Source organism: Euleptes europaea, chromosome 3, assembly GCF_029931775.1.
Source record: "Euleptes europaea isolate rEulEur1 chromosome 3, rEulEur1.hap1, whole genome shotgun sequence".
Taxonomy (NCBI): domain Eukaryota; kingdom Metazoa; phylum Chordata; class Lepidosauria; order Squamata; family Sphaerodactylidae; genus Euleptes; species Euleptes europaea.
The window spans coordinates 33,062,338-33,087,172 of record NC_079314.1 but is presented as its reverse complement, the minus strand read 5'-3'; the positions used below and the strand labels follow the sequence as shown (position 1 = coordinate 33,087,172).

Genomic DNA, 24,835 nt, shown 5'->3' with positions numbered 1-24,835 from the left:
CAAGTACTAACCAAGGCTGACCCAGCTTAGCTTCTGAGATCTGATGAGACTGGGCTAGTCTGGGCCATCCAGGTCACAACAAGCTGGTCATGCTACCTCAAAAACTCCGAACACCTCAAAGATCCAAATATAAAGATTAGAAGGAATCAAAAGATGACCTTTAAGCAAAAGGAGGGGGTTTGGCATGGACTGCTGTAACAGTACTACCTTTTCCCAAATCCAAAGCTTCAGCAAGGCACACAAACTATTGTGGTTTCATGTCCTCTGCTGCTCTTATCCCTAGCGGAACCCTCCCAATGACTTCCTTTCCACACGCTGGTGGTATCTTTAATGATACTGTTCATATGGCCAATTCGGCCCTGAGCAATGTCACGCTAAGATCAACATTAAAAAAACATTATATTTACATATATATAAACAGATATCTAGATAAACAATAAGGAAATTGGTATTTTTTTATCTTTTTTATCTTTTATTGGCAACTGCCAATGTAGTATTAAAAGCTACCCCTGCTAAAAGAACCCTCAAATTATCCAATTCACAAACAATTCCGGGATAAAAGGCTTTATCCATCTGTCTCTAGCTTCGTTTGGCTGGTCGCAGCTAAACAAGGAATGCCGAAGAGTGTCTATTTGGCCAGAACCACATTGACATACTCTCTCACAATATGGTAACCTATTTAAATGACCCATTAACGCCCCTGATGGAATGGCATTTAGTCTAGCCAACGTAAATAATCGTTTGTATAATGGGATTGTTAGAAAATCAACACCGGTGGTTATCACCAACTCCAGCCACAGCCGGCCTTTCCCACTCACCGAGAAATAGTTCCGCTTGGCTGCCATGTTGGGGTTGTTGTCGCTCCAGTCGTAGGCCAGCTCTTCCTCTTCCTTTTCATTTAGCCAAATTAACTCCGTGGTGGCTCGAGACACAAACCCGTACAAGCTCTGGAGGTGGCGCAGTCGGAAGCTGGACGTCTCCTGCAGAAACAGGACGGATCTGGTGCCTCCACTGCATCTCTGGGCATTCTTTGAAAGCCACCGCACCTTCCCGAATACCCTCCCAAGACCAGCCCACACCCAAGTGCCATCCCGCTATTTCCCAGGGCTGTCCTGCATGATGATCCCTAGCTGCATTTCAGTTCTTTGCCAAGTCCCTTTCCAAAGGCCACAGCGCCACATCCTGCCCTGGTGACACAGATGCAGCAGAGACTTGGTGCTGTTCGCGTAGCTTCCGAAGCAAAGTTTTTCCAAGTTAAAAGCTGTTACCGAGGAATCCAAGTATGGTGCAGGAGGAGTGGGGAATCAAACCCAGTTCTCCAGATTAAAGTCCACTGCTCCAAACCACTGCTATTAACCACAACACCACACTGGCTCTCAGGAGATTGTGCATCACAAGAAAGAAACAGAAGTGCACTAACTTTGCTGAAGAGCCCTCAGATATGAAAGTGCACGCACAGAGGGTTAATTGTGTGTGTGTGTGTGTGTGTGTGTGTGTCTGTTTTGAAAAGCTTGGACTATTTATGAGTCCCCTCCCCTGCTATGAAAGGTTTTTAATAAGGGGGGACAACTCAAAAGAGAAGGTAACTCCAAGACCCTCCTGGTCACACACACACACACAAAAGCAACAATAGACACTCACCATAAGTTTGCAGTACTGAGTCTCCAGCTTAGCCAGCGTCTCTGTGTAACTAGTACGGAAATTCTGGGACATTTTACCCTAAAAGAAGGGAACAGAACAGAAAGTAATAACAAGAACTGCTGCCTGATTCTAAAGCAGTCAAGTCATTGAAGATTAACTGAGAGTTCAATAACCAAATATATTTGACGTTTGAGTAAAACCAAGAGAAAAAAAGCACACTTGGTTTTTAGATAAAGCACAAATCTGTCACAGCTGATGCAGAGACCTTGCCCCTGACCAACAGCAGTATCCGCTATAAAAATATATTTTTTTAAACCATTACTCTAGGACAGTGGTTCCCAACCTGTGGGTTGAAGTGGCGTGCGAACCCGAGGGACATTTCCAGGCGGGCGGGAGGCAAGGTGAGGCGGGTGGAGGCGGCTTCCCTTCGCCAGCCCGCCGCCGGCCGGCCCCTGCCTCCCTCCCTCCAACCTCCTCGGGGTCCTGCCCAAAGGCGAGGAGGCGCCCTTCACCGGCCGCAGCCTGCAAGGAGCCCCCGCGCAGCAGCCGGAGCCCCAGCCGAGGCGGTGGAAGCGGAAAGCGGCGTGACTGGCAACGGAGAGGGCCGGGGAAGGGGGGGCAGCCCTAGGCACGTGGGCAGGCGGCAATCGGCCTCCAGACTACCTCTGTCCAATCTTTCTTTCTTTCTCTCTTTCTCTCTCTTTCTTTCTTTCTTTCTTTCCTTCCTTCCTCCCTTCCTTTCTCTCCTTCCTTTCTCTCCTTCATCTGACAGCCTTGGCCTTCCCCAAAGAGCCTGATTTTTACGCCTTGTGGGGTGGGGGACCACAAGAGCAGAGGGCCTGTCCATGTGCACAGTGTGCCATCAAGTAGCCTCTGAGTTCAGAATTAGGGATCTCCAAAATGTCCTATCATGACCAGCCTTGCTCGTGTCTTGCAAACTGAAGGCCGTGGCTTCCTTGATTGAGTCAATCCATCTCATGTTGGGTCTTCCTCTTTTCCTGCTGCCTTTTCCTAGTGTTATTGCCTTTTCCAGTGAGTCTTGTCTTCCCGTGATAGCCGCAGTTTAATCATTTTAGCTTTTAGCAGCATAATCACCCAGGTAAAGCTTTTAATGTGTTTTCTTTATCCTACTGAAAATGTCATTTTATGGCTTGCAAATGTGGCGGGGGTCGCAGGTTACTTGGCAATTGTAAAAGGGGGTCACGACTCAAAAAAGGTTGGGAACCACTGCTCTAGGATAACACCCCTCCCCAAAGCCCCAATCCAGCAGCAACTCCATCATGTCCCTTCCAGATGACAACATCTTTAACTGGGGTGGTGGGTAGGTGCAGAAGCTACTGTGGGGACAGCCTTGCTATTTTGCTATGGAGTTACTCAGATTCATCTTACAATCTCCATGCTACATCACACGCAGTGACTACAGAGAACAGCCATTACCCTCCTGAAGAGAAGACTGTGAGAGGGGGTATGATAACCATCTTCAAGTACTTGAAGGGCTGTCATATAGAGGATGGTGCCGAGTTGTTTTCTGCTGCCCCAAAAGGTCAGACTAGAACCAACGGGTTGAAATTAAATCAAAAGAGTTTTCGTCTAGACACTAGGAAGAGTTTTCTAACTGTTAGAGTGGTTCCTCAGTGGAACAGGCTTCCTTGGGAGGTGGTAAGCTCTCCTTCCCTGGAGGTTTCTAAGAAGAGGTTAGATGGCCAACTGTTAGCAATGCTGATTCTATGACCTTACGCAGTTCATGAGAGGGAGGGCATCTTGGCCATCTTCTGGGCATGGAGTAGGGGTCACTGGGGGTGTGGGGGGAGGTAGTTGTGAATTTCCTGTATTGTGCGGGGGGTTGGACTAGATGACCCTGGTGGTCTCTTCCAACTCTATGATTCTATGATACCCCCCAGAAGCTGAAGCACAGCCCCTTCCCTTCCCTAACCTAAGAGCAAATCCACCTTCTCCAGGTCTTTCCTTGCTAGTCCTGCATTCCAATAATGGCTGCTTTGTCCTCCGCCATCTCCACCTCCTGAAGTGGGGCAAAACTTGCCACTGCTTTCCTCACTTACCTCATACAGCCTGGCCTCTTTCACGCTGGAGCCCAGGTCTTCTACGCTGGTGTGGACGTGCCTCTGCACCTCCAGCTGAGACTCCACGCTCGGCAAGTCGCTTCCCCATTCGGCCCGCTCCAGCTTCATCTGAACCAGCACCAAAAAGAGGCAGCCAATCAGCATCGGCCAGAAAGAGCCCCATACCACTGCTAGCTACAGCCTCTATCACACATACCAGACCCTGCTGGGTGGTGTATTTCTTCCCTAAACAGATCATGCCAACATTAGGCTTAATTGTCAAGGACTACCTTCCTCCTTCTGCCACATCTCAGTGAATGGTTTTTTTTTATAACACTAGCATTCATGGAACATGTTCACCTTTCACGGGGCATGCAGGGAAGCATTCCTGGCAGCTGATTCCATTGGGGCAACTCCCTCTATGAGAAGGGTCCCAAAACCAGAGCCAGAGCATATTTTAGAACCAGTTTAAGCATTTTTCCATTTGGCCAGGATTTCAAACTAACTTTCAGTAGTGTTTTCCCCTACTCTTAAATTAACAAAATGATTCCCCCTTGTGCGTGGATTGTTAAATGCCATCAAGTGACTTCTGACTTATGGCAACCCCATGAATTAATGTCCTCCTATCGTTAACAGCCTTGGCTTAGATCTTGCAAACTAGGAGCTGTGACTTCCTTGATTGAGTCAATCCATCTCACGTTGGGTCTTCCTCTTTTCTTGATGCCTTCAACTGTTCCTAGCATTATTGTCTTTTCCACTGACTCTTGTCATGATGTGACCAAAGTACGATAGCCTCAGTTTAGTCATTTTAGATTCTAGGGAGAATTCAGGCTTGATTTGATCTACAACTCACTTATTTGTCTTTTTGGCAGTCCATGGTATCCATAACACTCTCCTCCAACACATTTCAAATTAATCAACTTTCTTCCTGTCAGCTTTCTTCATTGTCCAACTTTCACACCCATAGTAATGAGGAATACTATGGTACGAATTATCCTGAACTTGGTTGCCAGCAACACATCCTTACACTTACCAATCTTTTCTAGTTCTTTCATGGCTGCCCTTCCCAGTCTCAATCTCCTTCTGATTTTTTAGTTGCAGTCTCCCTTTTGATTGATAATGGTGCCAAGGAATCCCCCCTTAGCCTCCAAGATACATTGGTACTATTTTGTAGAGTAAAATGCCATGACTTGGATGGCCCAGGCTAGCCCAAACTTTCCAGATCTCGGAAGCTTAGCAGGGTCAGCCTTGGTTAGTACTCAGGTGGGAGACCATTGAGGAAGTCCATGGTTGCTACACAGAAGCAGGCAATTGCAAACCACCTCCATTTGTCTCTTGCCTTGAAAACCCTTCAGGGTTGCCATAAGTCTGCTGTGACTTAACAGCACTTTCTACCAAGCAAAAAGTTACCACAAAGCCAGATATAAAATCTGTCACTCCCCCTTCCATATATATCTACTGCGTCAGCTGAAAACCAGCATGAAAGGGGCAGCAAATCAAACATGGGCAGAAAGTCACACCCACCCACTAGCTATAGCATCACCTGCATTTGTTAACCTTGTTTACGTTGCCCAACCCACCTGCATCTCTTCCACCCAAGAGAGCAGCTCGTACACGAACCGGAGGCTGCCCTCATCTTCCGAGGACGAAATGGCCACCAGCTCAGTGCGGGTCATTGGCTTCCGGAACCAGGAGGTAGAGGTGGTGGTGGCTGTGTGCGTTCCCTTCAGCAAGGGCTCGGCCTTAAGGTGAATGGTGTTCAAGGAGGAAGGCTGCAGCAAGTCCCGGGAGGAGGGGGAAGAAAAGTGCCCCTTCCGGTAAAGGTTGGTACATTCCAGCCTCAGGGTAACCAGTTCGTCTTGAAGCCGGACAATCCTGGGAGAGAGCCAAGAGGAGGGAAATCAGACTGTCGCTAGTAGCATCAAGAAGTTAACCAAAGAGGGCAAAACTAGTTGGCCTCCCTTCCCCTTTTCTTCTCCCCTTCTCTTCTCCCTCCCCTTTTTCTGACCCTCCCTGCCTGTTTCCCTCCCCTTTCCTTCCCCCCACCCTTTGCTGGTTCCTTAATTTTTCCTGGATTTCTTCTGCCTCCACCCCCTGAGGATTGTTATCTAGATCATCATTGGTCCTCTGCTTATTTATCTGTTTATTTATTAGACTTATAGCCCCGCCCTCCCTGGCAGACGCCGGGCTCAGGGCGGCTCACATAATAATAGGCAGACAATAAAAACATTATCAACAAATAAAAGCAATTAATTAAAAACAGCCCTATAAAATAGTACAACAATAGCATCAGATATTCCTAACGGCGCTTAGCTTGTGATATTAGGCCACAGTAAGGCCTGCAGGCAGTTCACATAAAAATGCAGCCTGTAGATGGAGTAGAAGCTTTCTGGGCAGGTGGAGTAGGACAGAATAGGGAGGCCAGCATTAATAAAGGAACTGTAGCTGACCTCAACCATAAGCCTGGTGGAATAACTGTCTCGCAGGCCCTGCAGAACTCCATAAGGTGTACAATCATTATGCTTATGACCGTTATGGGACACATCCCCATCAGGAAAACATTAGTATCCAGTAGTAGCTTGGAACTAGATTGCCATCTTTTAATTGACTTGTGAAATGTTTTTAATTCCATGCTTTAATCCTATGTTTTAATTTATTCTATGTCGTATTTTTGTATTGACTGCTGGAAGCAGCCCTAAGCCCGACAAGATTGCGAAAGGGTAGGGTATAAATAAAATAAAAATAAATAAAAATAAATCCAGACACATGTGAGTCAAGATTTCCCTCCCATGGCTGCCCATACTTAGAGCATCCCTGCCTGGGGCTTTGAGAAAGGGTTTGGATATCTTTTCTGCTGGAGGTCCACCAGGAAGGTTTTAATCTACTGCCCTCAAATGTGGCTTTGGGGGTTCTCCTCTCCCATAGAGATTTGGGGGTGCGGGTGGGAGGTACAGAGATACACCCCAGGGTAATTTCCCATGATACTGCCGTCAAGCCTACCAAGAGGCAAGCCAAGGTGCCATCTCATGCACAGGAATCAGGGTTGCCATTAAGCACAGGGGAGTAGGAGGCAGAGGGATATTTGATAAAGTTTCCAGACTTTAAAACTATATTTTATTAGGAGATGTTGACAATTTTATTTATGGCTGAAATATAACATCCCCTCATTTAAGAGACGAACTCACACAGGGATTAGTTTTCCATTTGTATGGAAGCCTAAAACAGAGGAAGCAGTTTTGCCGTTATATATATTAATTGTTATCCTGCAAACACAACTCATATATAGTCATAACAATTTTTAGGAAATTATGTATATTTTTTAGCCTGACACGCTGTTGGTTTAGACCACTGAAGAAGGCTGTATGGCCAAAATGCATATGGTCAGAATCTAATTGTGTGATTGTATGTCTAATTGTGTTACATTAACATGTGTTACGTTAACATACGCTTTTTCAGGCCCTTATGTGTGTTATATATGTTATTAGATTTTATTTTGTACTGACATAACCTTTAGACTGTATAACCTTTGGCCTTAGATGTTTATTTTTTCTTGACCTTTGGGTACTTAATTCTGTTGTTTTTTAGGGTTAAGTTCCCCCCCCTTTGTTGTTGGTGTATGAAATCAAGCTCCCCTTTCCTCCCTTCCAGCACTGCCATGACATGCTCCCATTTGAATGACGAGCCCCAACCAGGCCCACACCAACACCCCTTACTTGAAGACAAGCTCCTCCAGCTGGTAGTAGTTTTCATCCCGGAGAATCTGAACATCTGCCTGGAGTTGGCGGAGGAGCCCTTCACACTCCTGGAGGTACATGACGACATCAGATTCATACTGCACCAGCTGACCTGACTCCAGGTGTGCTTCATCCTGGAGAAAGAAGATCTCAGGTTATTATAGCAAGATGCTTGACAATACCCTAGATAGGCAAGGATGAATCTGCACACACTTGATTTTTTTAAAGTATCACTTGTAAGCCCCAGCCAACCAGTCCCTGAGATGTGATGTCATGGCATGTTTACCAATATTTAATAAGGAAAAAGTTTGATGTCATGGAATGTTCACCAATATCCCAACTGATCCACGGGGGGAAAGTTAGCAACTCAACAGTCGCTCAACAGTGGGGGGGGGGGAATGTGAAAAGTTCATTCTGTTCCCCTGACATGGAAACATGCAAGGCTAGACGCCTGGAAAGGAAGGGGTACAGATGGGACGGAGGGGGCATTAAGGGCTGGGGCATAGAATGCCAAGTTGAGGCACCCCTGAAAACAACAAGGACACAATGAGAAACAGAGATGGGTGGAGAAGCCCTCGGAAAAGAGGGGCTAAAGAGGACTCCAGGAGACCTCAACTCACGACTGACACAAGAGAGTGAGGAACACAATTACGTTTGAGGGTTTGGAGACTGTGGATCAAGGGAATGAAGTACCAGTTCTGGCATACTGATTTGAAGTAAACCAGACCTGACAAAAGGCAATTCTCCCCCATGGCAGGATTAACGTGTTTTTCCTTGCCTGCATTGGTAAGGCAGAGGCCTAAAGGTGAGCATTCTCTAGCAGCAGGCGTAGTCTGAAGAAAACTTAGAAAGATGCCAACCAATGAGGAAATGTCAACACTCACCGCCTGCAGCGTGTTTCTTGCCAGAGTGAGTTTTTCTTCACAGCTGAGAGTCCCATTCTGAATTTTGTTTGCAATCTGTAGCAGCAATTCCAGCCTGCACCGAGAGAATCTGCCAGTTAACACTGCCTTTATTTCCCGCCACCACACCCTGGAATTACAATCTCTTTGCTGGTTTTTGTTTCTTTCTTTACTATTCTCTCTTTAATTAAAAAGAAAAACCAAGTTCCACCTGGCAATTTCCCCCTGTTCAATCAAGCCTCAGAGGGCTTGACTTCTACTTTAACACCTTCAATATCCACATCCATACATGGTCTAGCTGTAGTCAAATAGTGACCCTGAATCCAGAGGTGATGAGGGGGGACAGGGCTGATGTTCTAGGGGGAACTGTGCTGCTTGCTTTCAACAGCCTCAGGTAAGAGCTTGGGAGATTTTTCTAACCCCACCCTTCTGTTAAAAAAAACCAAATAAGTATGAGGGCCAAAAATTGCTTTTTTCACCTTAAATCTAACAGAAAAAAGTGATCTTCCTACGTAGGTTCCACCAACCTAACCATGCTGATCCATGCTACACTAACCTTGAGGGTAGATTACTGTCATGTCCTCAATGTGGGGCTGCTCTTGAAGACAACTCTGTAACTTTACATGGTTCAAAACGTATGCAGCCTAATTTCTTACTGGGGTTAGCCGCTTTGAACACCAACTTTGTCTATTTGTTTCTGAGTTCAATGAAAGGGGCTGGGGGTTCTTTTAAAGCTCTTCAGGATCAGAAAAGCATGCCTATTATATTAGGTGCTGTGGACCACAGGCAGGACAATGCTGCTGCGATTGTCTTGTTTGTGGGCTTCCTAGATGTTCCTGGTTGGCCACTGAGAATGGACTGCTAGACTTTATGGGCCTCGGTCTGATCCAGCATGGCTTTTCTTATGTTTTTTATGTTCTAACTTGAAGCATCCTCTCACCCCATTTGAACCCATGCAGTAATCCTACCCATTTCAGAAGGGGCCTGGAACTGACAATGCCAAATCCCAGGTCTTCACTGCAGCACACCCCATGGTAGGGAACAGCCTTCTCAAGGCTGTCAGGACATCTTCTCTTATGGGTTTTAGGAAACAGTTCCACCTTGCATGGTTGAAGATAGCATTACAGCATTTGTATCCTGCTTTGCAAATCTATTGTTTTGCTGTTTGGAATTAGGACTTTACTGTGAGCTGTTTTAGGTCCTTTCTTTAGGGGAGAAACGGGACAGAACTTTTTCTTGAAAATATTAAGGTAAAGGTAGTCCCTTGCGCAAGCACCAGGTCATTTCACAAAATTTTGGTAAGCTGCAGTACTGCAGTCAAAAGCTCTGCTCACAACCTGAGTTCAATCCCGACGGAAGTCGGTTTCAGGTGGCCAGCTCAAGGTTGACTCAGCCTTCCATCCTTCCGAGGTCAGTAAAATGAGTACCCAGCTTGCTGGGGGTAAAGTGTAGATGACTGGGGAAGGCACTGGCAAACCACCCCGTAAACAAAGTCTGCCTAGTAAATGTCATGATTCTTGAAAATACATATATATTAATTCAATACTATAATAGATCCTTGTAGCTTTGAACTAACAATTTATAAGCCATGCCAAGACAGGTGACCCTGAATGCTGCTCAAATATGGGGTGTCTGAGTAGGTCAGCTTGGGAAGGGAGGGGTCTGGTCTAGTATGCAGACTTTCTTTCCAACATCCAGGGGATGCATCCTACTAGGGCCACTTCCTGAGCAAATCCCCTGTTGCAAGAGCTTGGATTTCCACAGGTTCACAAAGATGCTGACTCTGCACATCCCTTTCATCCACAATACAGGGGGATGTCCTTGGTGGACTGTATTTTTTTTTTAAATTATTTACAACATTTCTATGCCATCTTTCTACCCAACTGCTGCTATCATCATTCTCACATCGACCTGAGAAAGATTATTACTGTTCATATCTAGAGCTCACTACCCACCTTTCCACTGCTGGCCGTAGCAATTTCTCGCGCTCCAACATCTCCACTATGAGCTTGCCCCATGCTTCCTCCACGTCGTTGGGGTGATATCCCTGGGGCAGCTTAATGCGGCCAAATTCAATCCAAGTCTGAAAAGCACAAGGGAAAAGCAGCTGGTCTCCATGGCCCACTGTGACATTTCTGGGCCCTCTGGGGAGGCCTCATCCTCTGGCCTTGCCCCATAGATCACTTGGTCAACCAGATCAGATGGGTGGTCTATTCTGCATTTCATGTCTTCTTGACTCTGCTGTTTGTCATCGTTTCCCTACATAAAATGACTACATAGTGACAATCCAATAAGCGCATTTTAAGCAGTCCACAAAAAATGCCCCAAGATTAATTTCCCCCACAGGACATCTGATGCCTTGGTAGCTGTCGGTACCAGGCAAAAAAAGGATATGCTTTTTACTTAGGCCCTGAATCCACTAGGATTTTTTTTAAATATGTCAGCTTCACACTGATTTATTGTTCTCTGATTTTAACTATATCAGTTGCTTCAGTGACAGGAAATTAATTGTTGCACCCTATCCCATAAGCTTTGGACCATGAGCACAAGATAACAGTGTTAAATAATTAAATCAAAGAAATAAAATAACAAGCTCGGGGAAACAAAAGCCTGCTGGCCCTACTTTTTTGTAAATAGACATTTTTAAAGGCAAAACTAACATTGAACAGTGTGGGTTTTTAAAAAAAGCAAAACCACAATTAATCATCCCGGCCCATCCAAGATCATACCTCCAGCAGTTTATACAGCTCCTCGATACTTCTTTTTTCTTGCTGTTTTGCTGGGATCTCTGTTTCTTTGAAGTGTATGTACTGGTTATAAAGTGCCTGCAAGAATTGAGACATAAGGAGAATCACCGGTACGGTTCTCTTATCAGCTCTGTGAAAACAAGAGGGATCCTCACCCGTGGGGCCTCTGTTAAGTGTTCACCTATGGCACCGAATAGAGAGCAACGCAGCGAGGTTCCGGGGCCATGGGGAACAATTCCGCCTGCAGCCCCTTTGAAATCGACCAGGTTGAGAAGACTCTGGCCATTTACGCTTGGTAATTAGCAGCGTGTTCCAGGCTGAAGTGCCCCACATATTTATTTTGAGTTTTTCACGCTGAACAGTCATTCAGGAATCCGGGGCATACCTGCTTTGCATTTCTTAAGAGCCCCTTTAACGCAACCTTTGGTGTTTACTCCGCCCCTGCCTTGAAGAATCCCCTCAAGGAAGCATGAAAAATCACAGCCGCGTGTTAGCTATGCAAACGGCGATTGCTAATGGAAGGAATGAAGGAGCAGGTGAGTGGGGGGTGGAATTTCTCCTTTTGCATTGGCACCATGAATAGGCATTTTAAAGGTCACATTTTTAAAAAGAGCTTTGAGCGCGCATCAAAATTGACCCTGCATAAATAGCCTCTGTTTCTTCTCTATGGGATCCTCCGTGGACAGCTTCTGCCAACATTCAGTGTCCTCCCCAGGGGGGGGCATTTTTGCAAGCTTTTACTTTGCATGCCGATGTTTGTATGTCCAGTGAGGACCCCCACAAAAATCACCACGTTTCTCTCTTATTTTTTTGTCGGGTTCCAGGGCTCTAATCAAAGCTGTGTAACCTGTCAATGGCCTCCAGAGAAATGGGCAGCCCCACCGCCACCACACACACCAAAGGTAAACCCAGCAAACAACAAGGGCTGTGGCTCAATGGTAGAGCATCTGCTTGGCATGCAGAAGGTCCCAGGTTCAATCTCAGGCATCTCCAGTTAAAGGGTCTAGGCAAGTAGGTGATGTGAAAGACCTCTGCCTGAGACCCTGGAGAGCTGCCCCTAGTCAGAGTAGATAATACTGACTTTGATGGACCAAGGGTCTGATTCAGTATAAGGAAGCTTCATGTATTCATGTGTTCAACAACTCATGGAAGCTAAGGGGCTCTGCGATCCTGAGGCTTGCCTGACCAGGTATAACTCAGGTGATAGCTTCCTGTATTCTCTGGAAGCCTAACCCACGTGAGCAGGAATTTCTCCCTGAGGATCCGGGCAACTCAGTCAGTCTCATCCTAACTTCCTCACCTCTGTGACATGTGAGCACTTCAGCCAATCACCACTACTGACACCCTCCTTGCATTACCAGGGATTCCTGAGGAATTGCTGCTATTCCAGTTTTACAGATGGGCAGACTAAGGTGGTGGGGCTTGACTTGACAACATCCTGTCCACTCCTGAAGATTCTCTGCACAACCAGCGCTCAGCAATTGTGATCTCAGGGCTCCTTCCCCAAGCGAACCACTTCTGTCTACATGAGCAAAGAATTCAGAGCACTTCCGCCACCCCCATTTGCTCAGGTCATTCTGAAGTTCCTGCTTCTCTGTACATTGTGACCTCTGAACACTACAGAGACTGTAAACTCTGCTTACTGCTTTTATACTCGATGGAAGGGTTCTTGCAAACAATAACAAGTTCTTTGCAGCTCCGCCTGTGATCTATTCCTTGAACACAGACACAAGAGGTTAGTTGCTTCAGGGTCTGTAAGCGATTGTGTGAACAGACCGTGAGCTGGGATTTGCCCCTGGGGTCCCACATCTAATCCCCACCAAAGTCTCCCCAGGACAATCCTCACTACTTTGGTGGGGGAGAGACTTCCAGAAATCATTCGCTGATGAGTTAGCTGCACTGCAAGTGAAGAATTTTCTGCAGGAAAAACACCCAAAGCCTACCTTGAGCTCTACAGGGTTTTGGGGAAAAGATTTGTCAGACATCATTATCGTGTGCTGCTTGATCCAGGAGACGAGCGACTCCACCTGGTTCTGATATTGAAGCCACCGTGTGTCCACTTCCTGTGGAAAGAGGAAGGAGGAGGAAGGAGTACCATTTACACAGAATGAATTACTCAAGGAAGCTGCACCAAATACAGAGCAGGCACAATATCAAGCTGAGAAAAAAAGAGGTGTTAAGTTACTTGTCTTCTTTGCCAAAGGATGGCTCCTGACCAACTCGGGACAGATAAAGTCAAAAGCTGGGCCTACGCATTCAATAAAACCATAAAATCATGTGGTAGTAGAATGGACTGTAACCATGGCAGACAAACGGGATCATATTTGAATGTTTTCTTACATTTAAAATGTTTTAGACATGGGGAAGTATTTTAAAATATGACACCCCCACAAACCCATGCATACCATGTGCAAAGGTACTTTCTATTCTGTCAGCATAGGATATATCAACTCATTCTTCTGCACTGGTAGACAAGTAACAAAGGAGCTTACAGTCTTCAAAACAGCAGGCTCTCCTTGGCATTTTATGAATTGGGGCTACATTTTACACATGCTCCTGAGGCTGAAATGGCTAGTAAAAGGCTGGCAAAAGGAAAACTCCAGGAGATTAGTCACCTCTCTCCCAAGCAAAAGACACTCCAGAGCTTAGTTATTCAAATAACTCTGCCTGAAGTAAGAACAAAAGGTTTAACATCTCATTCCTTGCTAGAATGTCACACCTAAAGGGCAGAGACTGGATCAGCTCAAATGCCAAATACTAATTTCTTACTCTTAGGCTGGAAAATTATGAATGACCCCAGAGGGGAATGAACTTTCAAAGGGGAGATTGTAAATTCTCAGGACAGGAGCATGAAGCTCTCTTATCTTTTGGCCAGGAAGGGTCAAGCCTTGAAGGATTAAATATTCACAAAGGCACTCCCATCTTGACTGCAAGTCAAGGGACAATGGGGAGAAGTCCCAACTCTGAGAACCAATGTAATGAAGGACTTTTAAATACTTTAAATTCAAGAATGTTTAGCCTCTCCTAATTATTGTTTAGTACAGAGTTCAAAATTGAAAATTGGAGGGAGGAACACTGACAATTTGAAATATGCCGATGATACTACATTACTTGCAGAACATAGCAAAAACTTGAAACAACTACTGCTGAAAGTTAAAAGAGAAATTGACAAAACAGGACTACAGCTGAACATCAAGAAGACAAAAGTAGTGACTACAGGAGAATTACACCACTTTAAGGTTGACAATGAGGAAACTGAAATTGTTGAAGACTTTCTATTCCTTGGCTCCATCATCAACCAAAAGGGAGACAGCAGCCAAGAAATCAGAAGGAGATTGAGACTGGGACGGGCAGCCATGAAGGAGCTAAAAAGGTTTCTGAAGTGTAAGGATGTGCCACTGGCCACCAAGAGCAAGTTAATTCATGCCATCGTATTCCCTATCACTATGTATGGGTGTGAAAGCTGGACTTTGAAGAAAGCTGATAGGAAGAAAGTAGATTCCTTTGAAATGTGGTGTTGGAGGAAAGTGTTACGGATACCATGGACTGCCAAAAAAACAAATCAGTGGGTTATAGATCAAATCAAGCCTGAACTGACCCTAGAAATTAAAATGACTAAACTGAGGCTGTCATACTTTGGTCACATTATGAGAAGACAAGAGTCACTGGAAAAGACCATCATGCTAGGAAAAGTTGAGGGCAGCAGGAAAAGATGAAGACCCAACAAGAGAAGGATTGACACAATAAAGGAAGCCACAGCCCTCAATTTGGAAGATGTGAGAAAGGCTGTCAAAGATAGGACATTTTGGAGGACTTTGATTCATAGGGTTGCCATGAGTCAGAAGCGACTTAATGGCACTTAGCACACACACAGAGTTTAGGGCATAGAGGATTGTCTGTTTTCACTTCTTTATATCCTTGCTCAGCCCAATGCTCGAACATACAATGGGTGTTTTTATTTTTTTATCATCAAGGAATAAGGGGAGGGGCAGTGGGTGAACTCTCTATCCCTAAAGCATGAAAGTGCAATAGACTGCCCCTGCACTAGCTACTACAAGCAAAACGGGAGATGAAGCAACTAGGCAGTGCTATTAAAAGGCAACGCAACAGTGTGCTAAATATACAATTCAATCTAGCACGAGATGTTCATTCAGGTTTGTTGGTAGCAGCAGTTATTGTCCAGAGAGAGTCTGCTACCTCCCAGGAATAAGCAAAAGGGGTGGCATCACCAGACGGAGACATGTGACAGCCACAGGGATTTTCTACTTGAGGAAAATGGGGCATTGCACGTCTGTTTCTTGATAGAGCAACTGATGGTCACTTCCTGGCATCCTTCCCCACACTGGCAAGTAAGACTCCCAGCTCGCTGGTTTGGTGAGTTGCAGAGCCCTCAGCGGGCAACCTGCACTAAGCCAGAGAGAGCATGTCACAGAATGCCCTGACCTGGATGGCTCAGGCTAGCCCGATCAGATCTCAGGAGCTAAGCAGGGTCAGCCCTGGTCAGTATTTGGATGGGAGACCACCAAGGAAGTCCAAGGTTGTGGCATGGAGGCAGGCAATGGCAAACCACCTCTAAACGTCTCTTGCCTTGAAAACCCTACTAAGTTGCCGTAAGTCAGCTGTGACTTGAGGGCACTTCCCACCGCCGCCACCACCATGTCACAAGAGCTCATTTGAAAGCTGGTAAGTTGGTGGAGATAGCTGATTTTTTTTTCTCTGTTGCATCTCATCCAGCTAAATTATTTAGGGTGTTTTGAAATCTGATGTCTCCTAGGATGAATTCTGTAGGAGACTGATCTAGCCATAAACGGTGACTATTTTGTGAGATTCTGTCCAATCTAATATGATTTGAATGATAACATGAAAACTAACCAGGCAGCAGATGGGTCAGGAGCACCTTCTAGTCCATTTGCTATGGGCAGATTCAGATTGACCCTTGTGATGCTGGAAGAGTTCTTTCCTGTGGCTGTTTTTTTTTTTTTTTTTTTTTTGTCCTGCTGGAGAAACTAACCTACTGCCTGTAAATTAGGTCCACTTTCCTCCTAGCTTATAAAATCTTCCAAGAGTAAATTAGAGTTCCACTCATTAAGATAATGGATCAAGTTCCTAACAGAGAGATGTCTTCCTGGCCCTTCCAACAAGGATATTGCTATACTGTTTTGAAAACCCACTTTACCTAAGGAAGAACTAAAGAACTATTGACCAGTTTCACACTTGCAGTTTTGGGGAGAAGCAGGTGGGGACATGTTTTCTTGGCTGATAAGATATTCCTGCCATTGATCCTTTTCAATGTGGCTTCAGGGCACAAATAGCAATCATTGCTCCGATGGATAATCTCCATCTAGAGGGGGATAGGGGCCAGGGCCTCTTTGTTAATCATGAAGGATGGCGTGGAGATTTTTGATGCAGTGGATCACTCCATGCCGTTAAATTGTCAGAAGAAGGGGATGGGGTGAGAACATTGGCTCTCCAACATAGCTTTGGTCCCACTGGATGCAACGAGCTCTCACTGGGGGCCAGCCCAGGTTAGCACTTGAACGGGAGACCACAGAGGAAGTCCAGGGGTACTACATAGGGTCAGGCAATGGCAAACCACCTCTGTTCCTCCTGCGCCTTGAAAACTCTACTGGATCACCATAAGTCGGCTATGACTTGGCTGCATTTTCCACTAACACTGTACACTGCCTTGGGCCCACATTTGTGCGAAAAGACTGTTGAGAAGCATTGAGAAGAAACTGGAACCAGTAAGAAGCAGGGCTTTAATCAGGAAGGCAGAGGGTGGGATATACAGGTGCCTGCATCACTACTGAATCATTGCTACAAGTATCACACAGTGTCAGTTCCCTCTGTGTGTGTGTGTATGCATGTGCGCGCATATAATTGCATTCTGTGTTGTGCAATGCACCAGGTTTTGAATTGGGCCCACATAGATTAAAAGGAACAAAATGGGTCACCTAGTTTTTCTGCTACCCTTTAACTCCCCCACCCACTGACACACTTCCTCTAAGGAGATCAAGCCAGCATACACAGCTCTTTCCTCCTCCGTTATCCAGGACTAGACATTTTATACCTGGAAAAACATCCCTGACTGACGATTGCCCACCTTCCTTTGGACTTCCTCTTTCAGCAGACAGTTTTTATGAATAAGAGCATCTATCTGCTTTGCCAGGTTCAGATTCCTCCTTTTTGTCCTTCCCACCACCAAAGGGGCCAACATCTACCTTTCCTCCTCATCCTGACGTTTTTAAGTACCTGAAGACGATGAAACCGCTTTGGGAAATAAGTACCACCCTTACATGGTAGAAGGCCAATGTCCACGCTTCCTGGTCATTCCAACTAATCTTTCCTCTCCATATATTTACCCCTTCTTATTGCCATTCTCTGAAGTGTTTTTGGACTGGCCTGCCTCCAAAATTCAGTTGGGCCGCAGAGGAGATATTAAAACCAGACTGAACAAGCAGCAGCAGAACTTACGGTGGCGCTGACCCCTTCGCCTCCCTCCGGGACTTTGGGAAAGGCATCGTAAATTGAAGACACATAAGTTATCACAGACTTTTCATCGGGTGAGGGGACATCCACGTCTGAAATGAGAAGGGACAAGAGAAGTCAGAAGAAATAAAGTCTGAATGCTACCTTCTGTTTTACTGGCCATGAAGAAAACTGTTCTACATGCACAGCAGATCCAGAGGATATTGGTTTTCCTAGGTTATTTACCATTTCAGTCTGCAGGTGAATCATTCAAACATTCAGCCCTCCAACATAATATACAAACAAAACAAACAATCTCTTCTCCCCCCCCCCCCCCAAAAAAAAACCTACCAGGACAGAGGGCGAAAATGCATGGGAGGTTTTGTCTTGGATTTGCCGCTCTCTAGATGCACATTTCCCCCATCTGAATTCTCCAAACTCTGCTTGGGGGCTTATTTTTGAGTTTTGAGAATTTGGCTGGGAAAATATGCATTTAGAGAGCGGCAAATCCAAGGCAAAACCTCCCATGTGTTTTCGTCCAGAGAGAAGGCAAGCTTAGAGTCCTCTTCTTCCAATATGCTCATTTGATTTATGAAGACAGCTTTTTCTCTCCATGGGATAACAACTGAACATGCAATCCTCCCTGCTTGCAGCCTAGGAAAAGTCGCATCACACTATTCTGGAGGATGTGGAAATGGGTTTCTAGAAGGGGCTCGGTCTCTGCACAGGTAGCAAATTAGATCAGCCCTAAGATTTGACATTCAGCTGGATGTCTTCAATAGAACCACAAACCCGAATGTACTAATCAGTGCAAATCTTTTTTACTTTCATGCAGTTCAACAAAAGTAGGTGACTTGATAATCCAGTTAACCTAATCTCCTATTTCTTTGTTCAGAAAAGCATTAAATCATCCAGGCAAGAACTGGCTCAGCGTGACCACCACCAATTTGCCTCTGTGCAGAGGCATTATTCTGAAAGACAGTGCTTGGTTTTAAAGACTGGCTGGTCCACTCAGAGGCCCCCACCTTATGGAATGGCCTGCCTGAGGAGGTCAGGAAGGCTCCTGCTTTCCTGGCTTTCCGCGAACTATGCAAAACTGAATTATTCAAGAGGGTTTTTCTATGCGGGCAATAGGGTAGCACTGTACAAACGACTGAAAAGTTGCTTGGACAAATTATTAGGGACTGTGGTCTGTACTACAGTGTATAGTTTGGATCCTGTTATGTAATTTGGCATCATTTAATGTGTCATGTTAACCTTTATGCTTTGCTTCAGTTGTGTTTTTTAGATTTCTGGTTGGTTCTACAATCCAAATCCTATTTCACTGTTTATTGAATGTCCCATCCTGTTGCTTGTATTGACTCACTCTGCGTAATCTGCCTTCAGTCCCAGTAAAAAAGGCAGACTATAAATATCATAAACAAACATTGCACTTAATGGAGAGCAAGCATGGTGTAGTGGTTAAGAGCGGTGCTGTGTACTCTGATCTGGAGAACCGGGTTTGATTCCCCACTCCTCCACATGAGTGACGGAGGCTAATATGGCGAACCAGGTTGGTTTCCCTACTCCTCCACATGAAGCCAGCTGGGTGACCTTGGGCTAGTCACAGCTCTGATACAGCTCTCTCAGCCCCACCTACCTCACAGGGTGTCTGTTGTGGGGAAGTGAAGGGAAGGTGATTGTAAGCTAGTTTGATTCTGCCTTAAGTGGTATAGAAAGTTGGCATGCAAAAACCAACTCTTCTCCTTCTTCTTAATCACAGAGTGGCTATCTAATCCTTCCTCAGAGAGTAACAGCGTGAAGGACAGTCAGATCCAGCCCCTCAAATGTGATGTGGACAGAGTTGTTTCTGACAAAGATCTCTAGATCCATATGAATCTCACAAAATGCCTAAGGGAGGCCATGCCATAACCCTAACGCCAGAACTTTAGCCCCACTGCCTTCCCTCTCACCTTCTGCATCCAGCAACCTGGTGACCCCAAGCCGCTCTGCAATCTCAAAGGCCTGTTCCAGATTATCTCGGCCACTCTGAATCTGCACCCTTTCCATATCCACAAGATCTGGCCTGCAGGAAACAGCAAAAAGGTTGTGAGTTTGCAAGCTGATGATTTGCAGAAGTTTCAGAAAAGAGGACATCCTTTCTAAACCCTCTGGCAAAATATTTTGTGGTCGAAGACACCCCAACTACTACAAAACTCTGAAATGTTTAATCTCTCCTCTCCACAAGTCGAGACTGAAAATATACCTCAGGTAGCTAAGCAATTCCCTAGACCAGGGGTCTGCAAACTGCGGCTCCCGAGCCGCATGCGGCTCTTTGGCCCGTTGAGTGCGGCTCTCCGAACTTGGTTAGGAGCCCCTGCTCTCGCGCCCGCTCACGCCGGCAGCCGGGCTGCGGAGCCGGCGCGCCTGAGAGAGAGAGAGAGAGACAGAGAGAGCAGGCGAGCGGGCGCGCTGTCTCCCCCACCCCCCGCCGTGGAGAATGGCCAGGTCCCCCTTTCCCTTGCCCTCAATGGTTGCCCTCTAGCCGCGCAATTGCTGGGCGGGCGGCTCAGCGGTTCCTCCCCCCCCCCGCCTATCAGCTGTTGGGTGGGGCGGACTTCCTTTGGTAAACCTGGCCTCCAGCTGAGTCCCATTGGGAGGCCATGTCTACCCTCTGGCTTTCTTGGTGGTAGACCTGGACTCCGACGAGGGGAAAAAGTCCCCCTTCAGAGGCCAGGTCTACCAATTGGCTTCTGTGGGCCTCCGGAGGCCAGGTCTACTGCCAAGAAAGCCAATGGGTAGACCTGGCCTCCCAATGGGACTCAGCCGGACGCCAGGTCTACCAATAGGCTTTTATGGCGGTAGACCAGGCCTCCAGACGGGGAGGGGGAAATGGCAGGGACTTACAATTTAATTTTTATCAATAAATAAGATCACTATTAAGTATGATATCAAGTTTTATTCAGTGTACCTATAGTTTAATTAAGACTTAAAACTTTAATTAAAGTTTATTAAGTTAATAAACAGTGTACCTACCTATATAGTTTAAGAAATTTGGCTCTCAAAAGAAATCTCAATCGTTGTACTGTTGATATTTGGCTCTTTTGACTAATGAGTTTGCCGACCCCTGCCCTAGACAGCCAAAAACTGATATTTTTTCTTCCAGGACTTTCCAAGAAAGTCTGGAAAGACAGACTTCTGGAGCAATCCTAAGTAGGTCTACTCAGAAGTATGTCCCCTTACTCAACAGGGCTTATTCCTAGAGAAGGGGCCCTTAGGATTGCAGCCCCTGAAAATGAGGATATGATGTGAATTACAAAATTATTAAAGTTATTTCCAGGGCACTCAGAAAACTGAAATTAGGCACACATATCCCAACACAGATTCAAGTAGGAACACAGTACATTTTTGCATCTAATACTCAAAACCTGGGACACAAAATTTACCTCAAAGATAAGGCCAGTGTTCCAGTTAAGCTTGAGTCAAGTGACATGTGGTAGAATGTTTAGCTGTGGGAACTGTTTTACACCTAGGTCATTTTTAGGGAGTCACAAATATTAAACTTCCAAAATTAAAACTGGAAATTCCAAAACCTAGGATTCGCACTTCCATCAATTTGAAATTTACAGAACAGGTTGTGTTAGCTCCAGAACTAGTATTAGCTGTGGGGTTGCTTTGCTACTGGGGGCAGGCAGCTCTCATACCTGTATCTGTGAATAATAGCGTTGAACATCTTTCCGTCACTCCAGCAGGACGAGAAGTTGGTGCACTTCAGCCCCACGTAACCTGCCGTCACTTTCTGGGTCCACAGAAGGAGCTTCTCTTTGGCGGACATGTCTCCAGACTCGCCGCTAATGTAGATGTCAGAGATCTGGAAGAGAAGAAGACCACACAGCACGGAGTAATAACCCCACTTGAAGAAGAAGAATTGGTTTTTATATGCCGACTTTCTCTGCTACTTAAGGAAGAATCAAACCGGCTTACAATCACCTTCCCTTTCCCTCCCCACAACTGACACCCTGTGAGGTAGGTGGAGCTGAGAGAGTGTGTATAGCCCAAGGTCATCCAGCTGGCTTCGTGTGGAGGAGTGGGGAAACCAACCCGATTCACCAGATTAGCATCTGCCACTCGTGCGGAGGAGTGGGGAATCAAATCTGGTTCTCCAGATCAGACTCCACTGCTCCAAACCACCACACCGGCTCTCTTGGAGCAAGCCTTTGCAAGGCACACGGCAGTGGCATTTCAACGGTGAGCACGCTCCGCAGAAGACTGTGGAAGGGAGGCTACCAGCTCTGAGCATGAAGTTCTGGTGGAAGATGGGAAGATACAAGCCACCAAGAAAACTCAGGCACAAACCCCAATGCCCACTGGTGCAATGTCACTTCACAGAAGTGAGGCATGAGGTTTGTGGAGATGACTTTCCTGGCTGAATGTGTCCCATGAGAGCTGGGGGAGGGTGCCACTTGGATCTCCCATCCCAGGCACCAGATTCCTTGCACCAGCTCTGAAAAGTGTAATAAGTAGTCCACCCTCCTAGAGGCCGTTACAGCTGATGCTGGGACAGCACCCTCCAGGGACAGGGCGCTATTTCCCCAGGAGCTTGACATTGTATTCTTATACATTGACAATCCCTTTGGGATATAAACCCTGATTTATTTCAGTCTGCTGTAAACTGCTTCCGAGAACATTTGATCAAAAGGCAGCATATGAATCTTGCAAAACGAGTCAAAAAGCAAACCAGTGGTCAAGCTCTCACAGTTTAGTCCTGGATAGGGAATTGTAGTGGGAGGGTTTACCAGGCTGATTTCCCCTCCCCAAAGCCAGGCATTCCACCTGCCCTCCGCTCCCTGCAGACTGACTCATGCAACTGAGGCCAGAGTGTGCCATCAGCCAAGAGAGGAGGCGGCATGCAACAGAAAACCTCGATCCAGACGAAGCCTTAATTTCCCAGGGCCAATGCCTTTCGTACTCTACAAATGTGCCATCTTCAACGCACGCCAAACTATGAGTGTGAGCAAAGCTATCCAATATAGTCAGCCCAAGGGAAATGCATTCAGTTCCTCATCTCAGTTTATCAAAACACTTATGTATGATAATGCTCTCTAGGAAATGTACCACATTTTTTTAAATTAAGAACTAAATCCAATAAAGCTCAGAATTCAAAACACAACGATGAACAAAGTCAGGTGAAAATGAAACAGCAAAGCAGCTAACAACAACAACAATGTGCCATCAAGCAACAACCAACTTATGGCGACCCTTCAAGGAGTTTTCAAAGCAAGAGACAGAGGTAGTTTGCCAGTGCCTTCCTTTGCATAGCAACCCTGGCCTTCCTTGGTGGTCTCCCATCCAAGTACTAACCGTGGCTGACCCTAATTAGTTCCCAAGCTCTGATGAGCTCAAGCATCCATTGAGGAGCTACTAAAGGCTGGGAGAAACAGTCAAGTTCCCATCCTTGTCATAACAGTTAAGAGAGGTCAGGCAAGTGTCCCTAGGGAGAGTGATCAACACGTGTGGTGCCACCACTGAGAACACGCCCTCAACAAATGGAATGCCATAGCAAAGCCTCTCCCCAAAGACTTTGTTCTGCTCAGCTACAAGCTAAGCTGGTTTTATTACTGCTGGCTTACTGATCTCATCTGTGTGTTTTTAATTGTTTAATTCTTTAATTACATATCAGCGGGTATGATTTTTATCTTATGAAGTGCCTTCTAGGCTCGCTACATGGCTGTGCAGGAAGTGGGGGGGAGGGACTCACATGGGATCAGAGGCGCCGACTGTGCTGTTATATATTTTGCCAAGTTTTGAATAGGGTGATAATCACTCTCCCTAAACGAGCGTGTTTCAAAATGTTTGCAGCAATGTGGAAGCAGCGGCAGCATTGCATTTTAGATTTGAAAACATCTACCTAGAAAAGGAATTTTCGTTTTGGAAAGCAATGCTCTGCATAGTTGTGCAAATGGGAGGGCCCAGCTCATGGCAAACCTATCATGGCATCCCTCCCTTCCATGCGTATACAGATGGTTTTGTATCCCGCACAGCCCCTCTCCAGGTACACAAAAGCAGCAAGCAGAAGCGTTGCGCTCTCCTGTGCTATCAGACAGATTCATGTGCCATCACATGTCAGGTGTAGCTCATATTTTTCATACAGCCTGAATAGCCTGATCTGGTCAGAAGTCTGCAGCTAAGCAGGGTTGGCCATGGTTTGTACTTGGATGGGAGACCACCAAGGAAGCCCGGGGTTGCTATGCAGGGGAAGGCATCATCTCTTGCCTTAAAAAACCCCAAGGTCCTGAGGTTGCCATGTGTCCCTTGCAACTTGTCAGCACACAATTAATTATTATAATTATTGCAACCTTTGCCCTGTGCTGTACAAGTCTGCCTTTTACTTGAATCTTTTTTTTTTTTTTGTAATGCAAAGAAACATTCTGAGCAAGCATGCCCTTCTGTAATGGGGATCTGCCACAACTCCTGAACATATGAGCCATGCTACAAGCAACTAGATCTCAGTAGAAGTTTAGGCTGCTAAACCAGGATTTCTAAAGAATACCAAACCTGCCCTCACCAGGCAGTGGGGTTGCAGCACGCCTGCATGAAACCAACGGTGCCGGGAGACACTACCCGCTTCCACAATTAGTAGCTGGTTAGCCCCCCTCCTCCAACTTTGTGTGTGTGTAAAGTGCCTTCAAGTCACAGCCGACTTATGGTGACCCCTTTTGGGGGTTTTCATGGCAAGAGACTAACAGAGGTGGTTTGGCAGTGCCTTCCTCTGCACAGAAACCCTGGTATTCCTTGGTGGTCTCCCATCCAAATACTAACCAGGGCTGACCCTGCTTAGCTTCTGAGATCTGACGAGATCAGGCTAGCCTGGGCCAGGAGAGAGGGTTTAAAATGAGAAAAACAGCAAAACCAGAATGCTATGCTAGTTTCCCAAAATCAGCAGGTTAAAGGATATTCACCTCCTCCGCCCACCCCCTACAAAGAGAACTGAAGAATCCCTCAAGCAAGTCTGAAATACCACAAATCAGCCAATCTCATTGTGCTTTATTATTCTTTGACCCTCTACACTTAGCCATGACAGTTCTCCATGGTGGTGTGTATGTGTGTGTGCCATCAAGTCACAACTGCCCTTTGGCGACCCCATACGGTTTTCAAGGCAAGAGGTGTTCAGAGGTGGTTTGCCGTTGCCGGCTCCAAGTGGGCTGAAAGAGTTCTGAGAGAACTGTGACTGGCCCAAGATTACTCAGCTGGCTTCATGTGTAGGAGTGGGGGAATCAAACCCGGTTCTCCAGATTAGAGTCTTA

The 24,835-nt window shown here is 46.1% G+C and overlaps 1 protein-coding gene across 1 annotated transcript in view; it reads right to left on the bottom strand.

Annotated features, from left to right (window-relative positions):
- MACF1 (microtubule actin crosslinking factor 1) overlaps positions 1–24,835 on the bottom strand; it is a 378,039-nt gene that overhangs the window by 199,101 nt on the left and 154,103 nt on the right. The window contains exons 6-17 of the mRNA XM_056846741.1: positions 21,236–21,402; positions 19,505–19,617; positions 17,559–17,665; positions 13,028–13,147; positions 11,067–11,162; positions 10,293–10,420; positions 8,320–8,413; positions 7,415–7,569; positions 5,282–5,576; positions 3,702–3,830; positions 1,642–1,719; positions 819–980 (exon numbers count right to left, since the gene is read on the bottom strand). Coding sequence (XP_056702719.1) covers positions 819–980; positions 1,642–1,719; positions 3,702–3,830; positions 5,282–5,576; positions 7,415–7,569; positions 8,320–8,413; positions 10,293–10,420; positions 11,067–11,162; positions 13,028–13,147; positions 17,559–17,665; positions 19,505–19,617; positions 21,236–21,402 — 1,644 coding nt within the window. The remainder of the gene's footprint in view (positions 1–818; positions 981–1,641; positions 1,720–3,701; positions 3,831–5,281; positions 5,577–7,414; positions 7,570–8,319; positions 8,414–10,292; positions 10,421–11,066; positions 11,163–13,027; positions 13,148–17,558; positions 17,666–19,504; positions 19,618–21,235; positions 21,403–24,835) is intronic.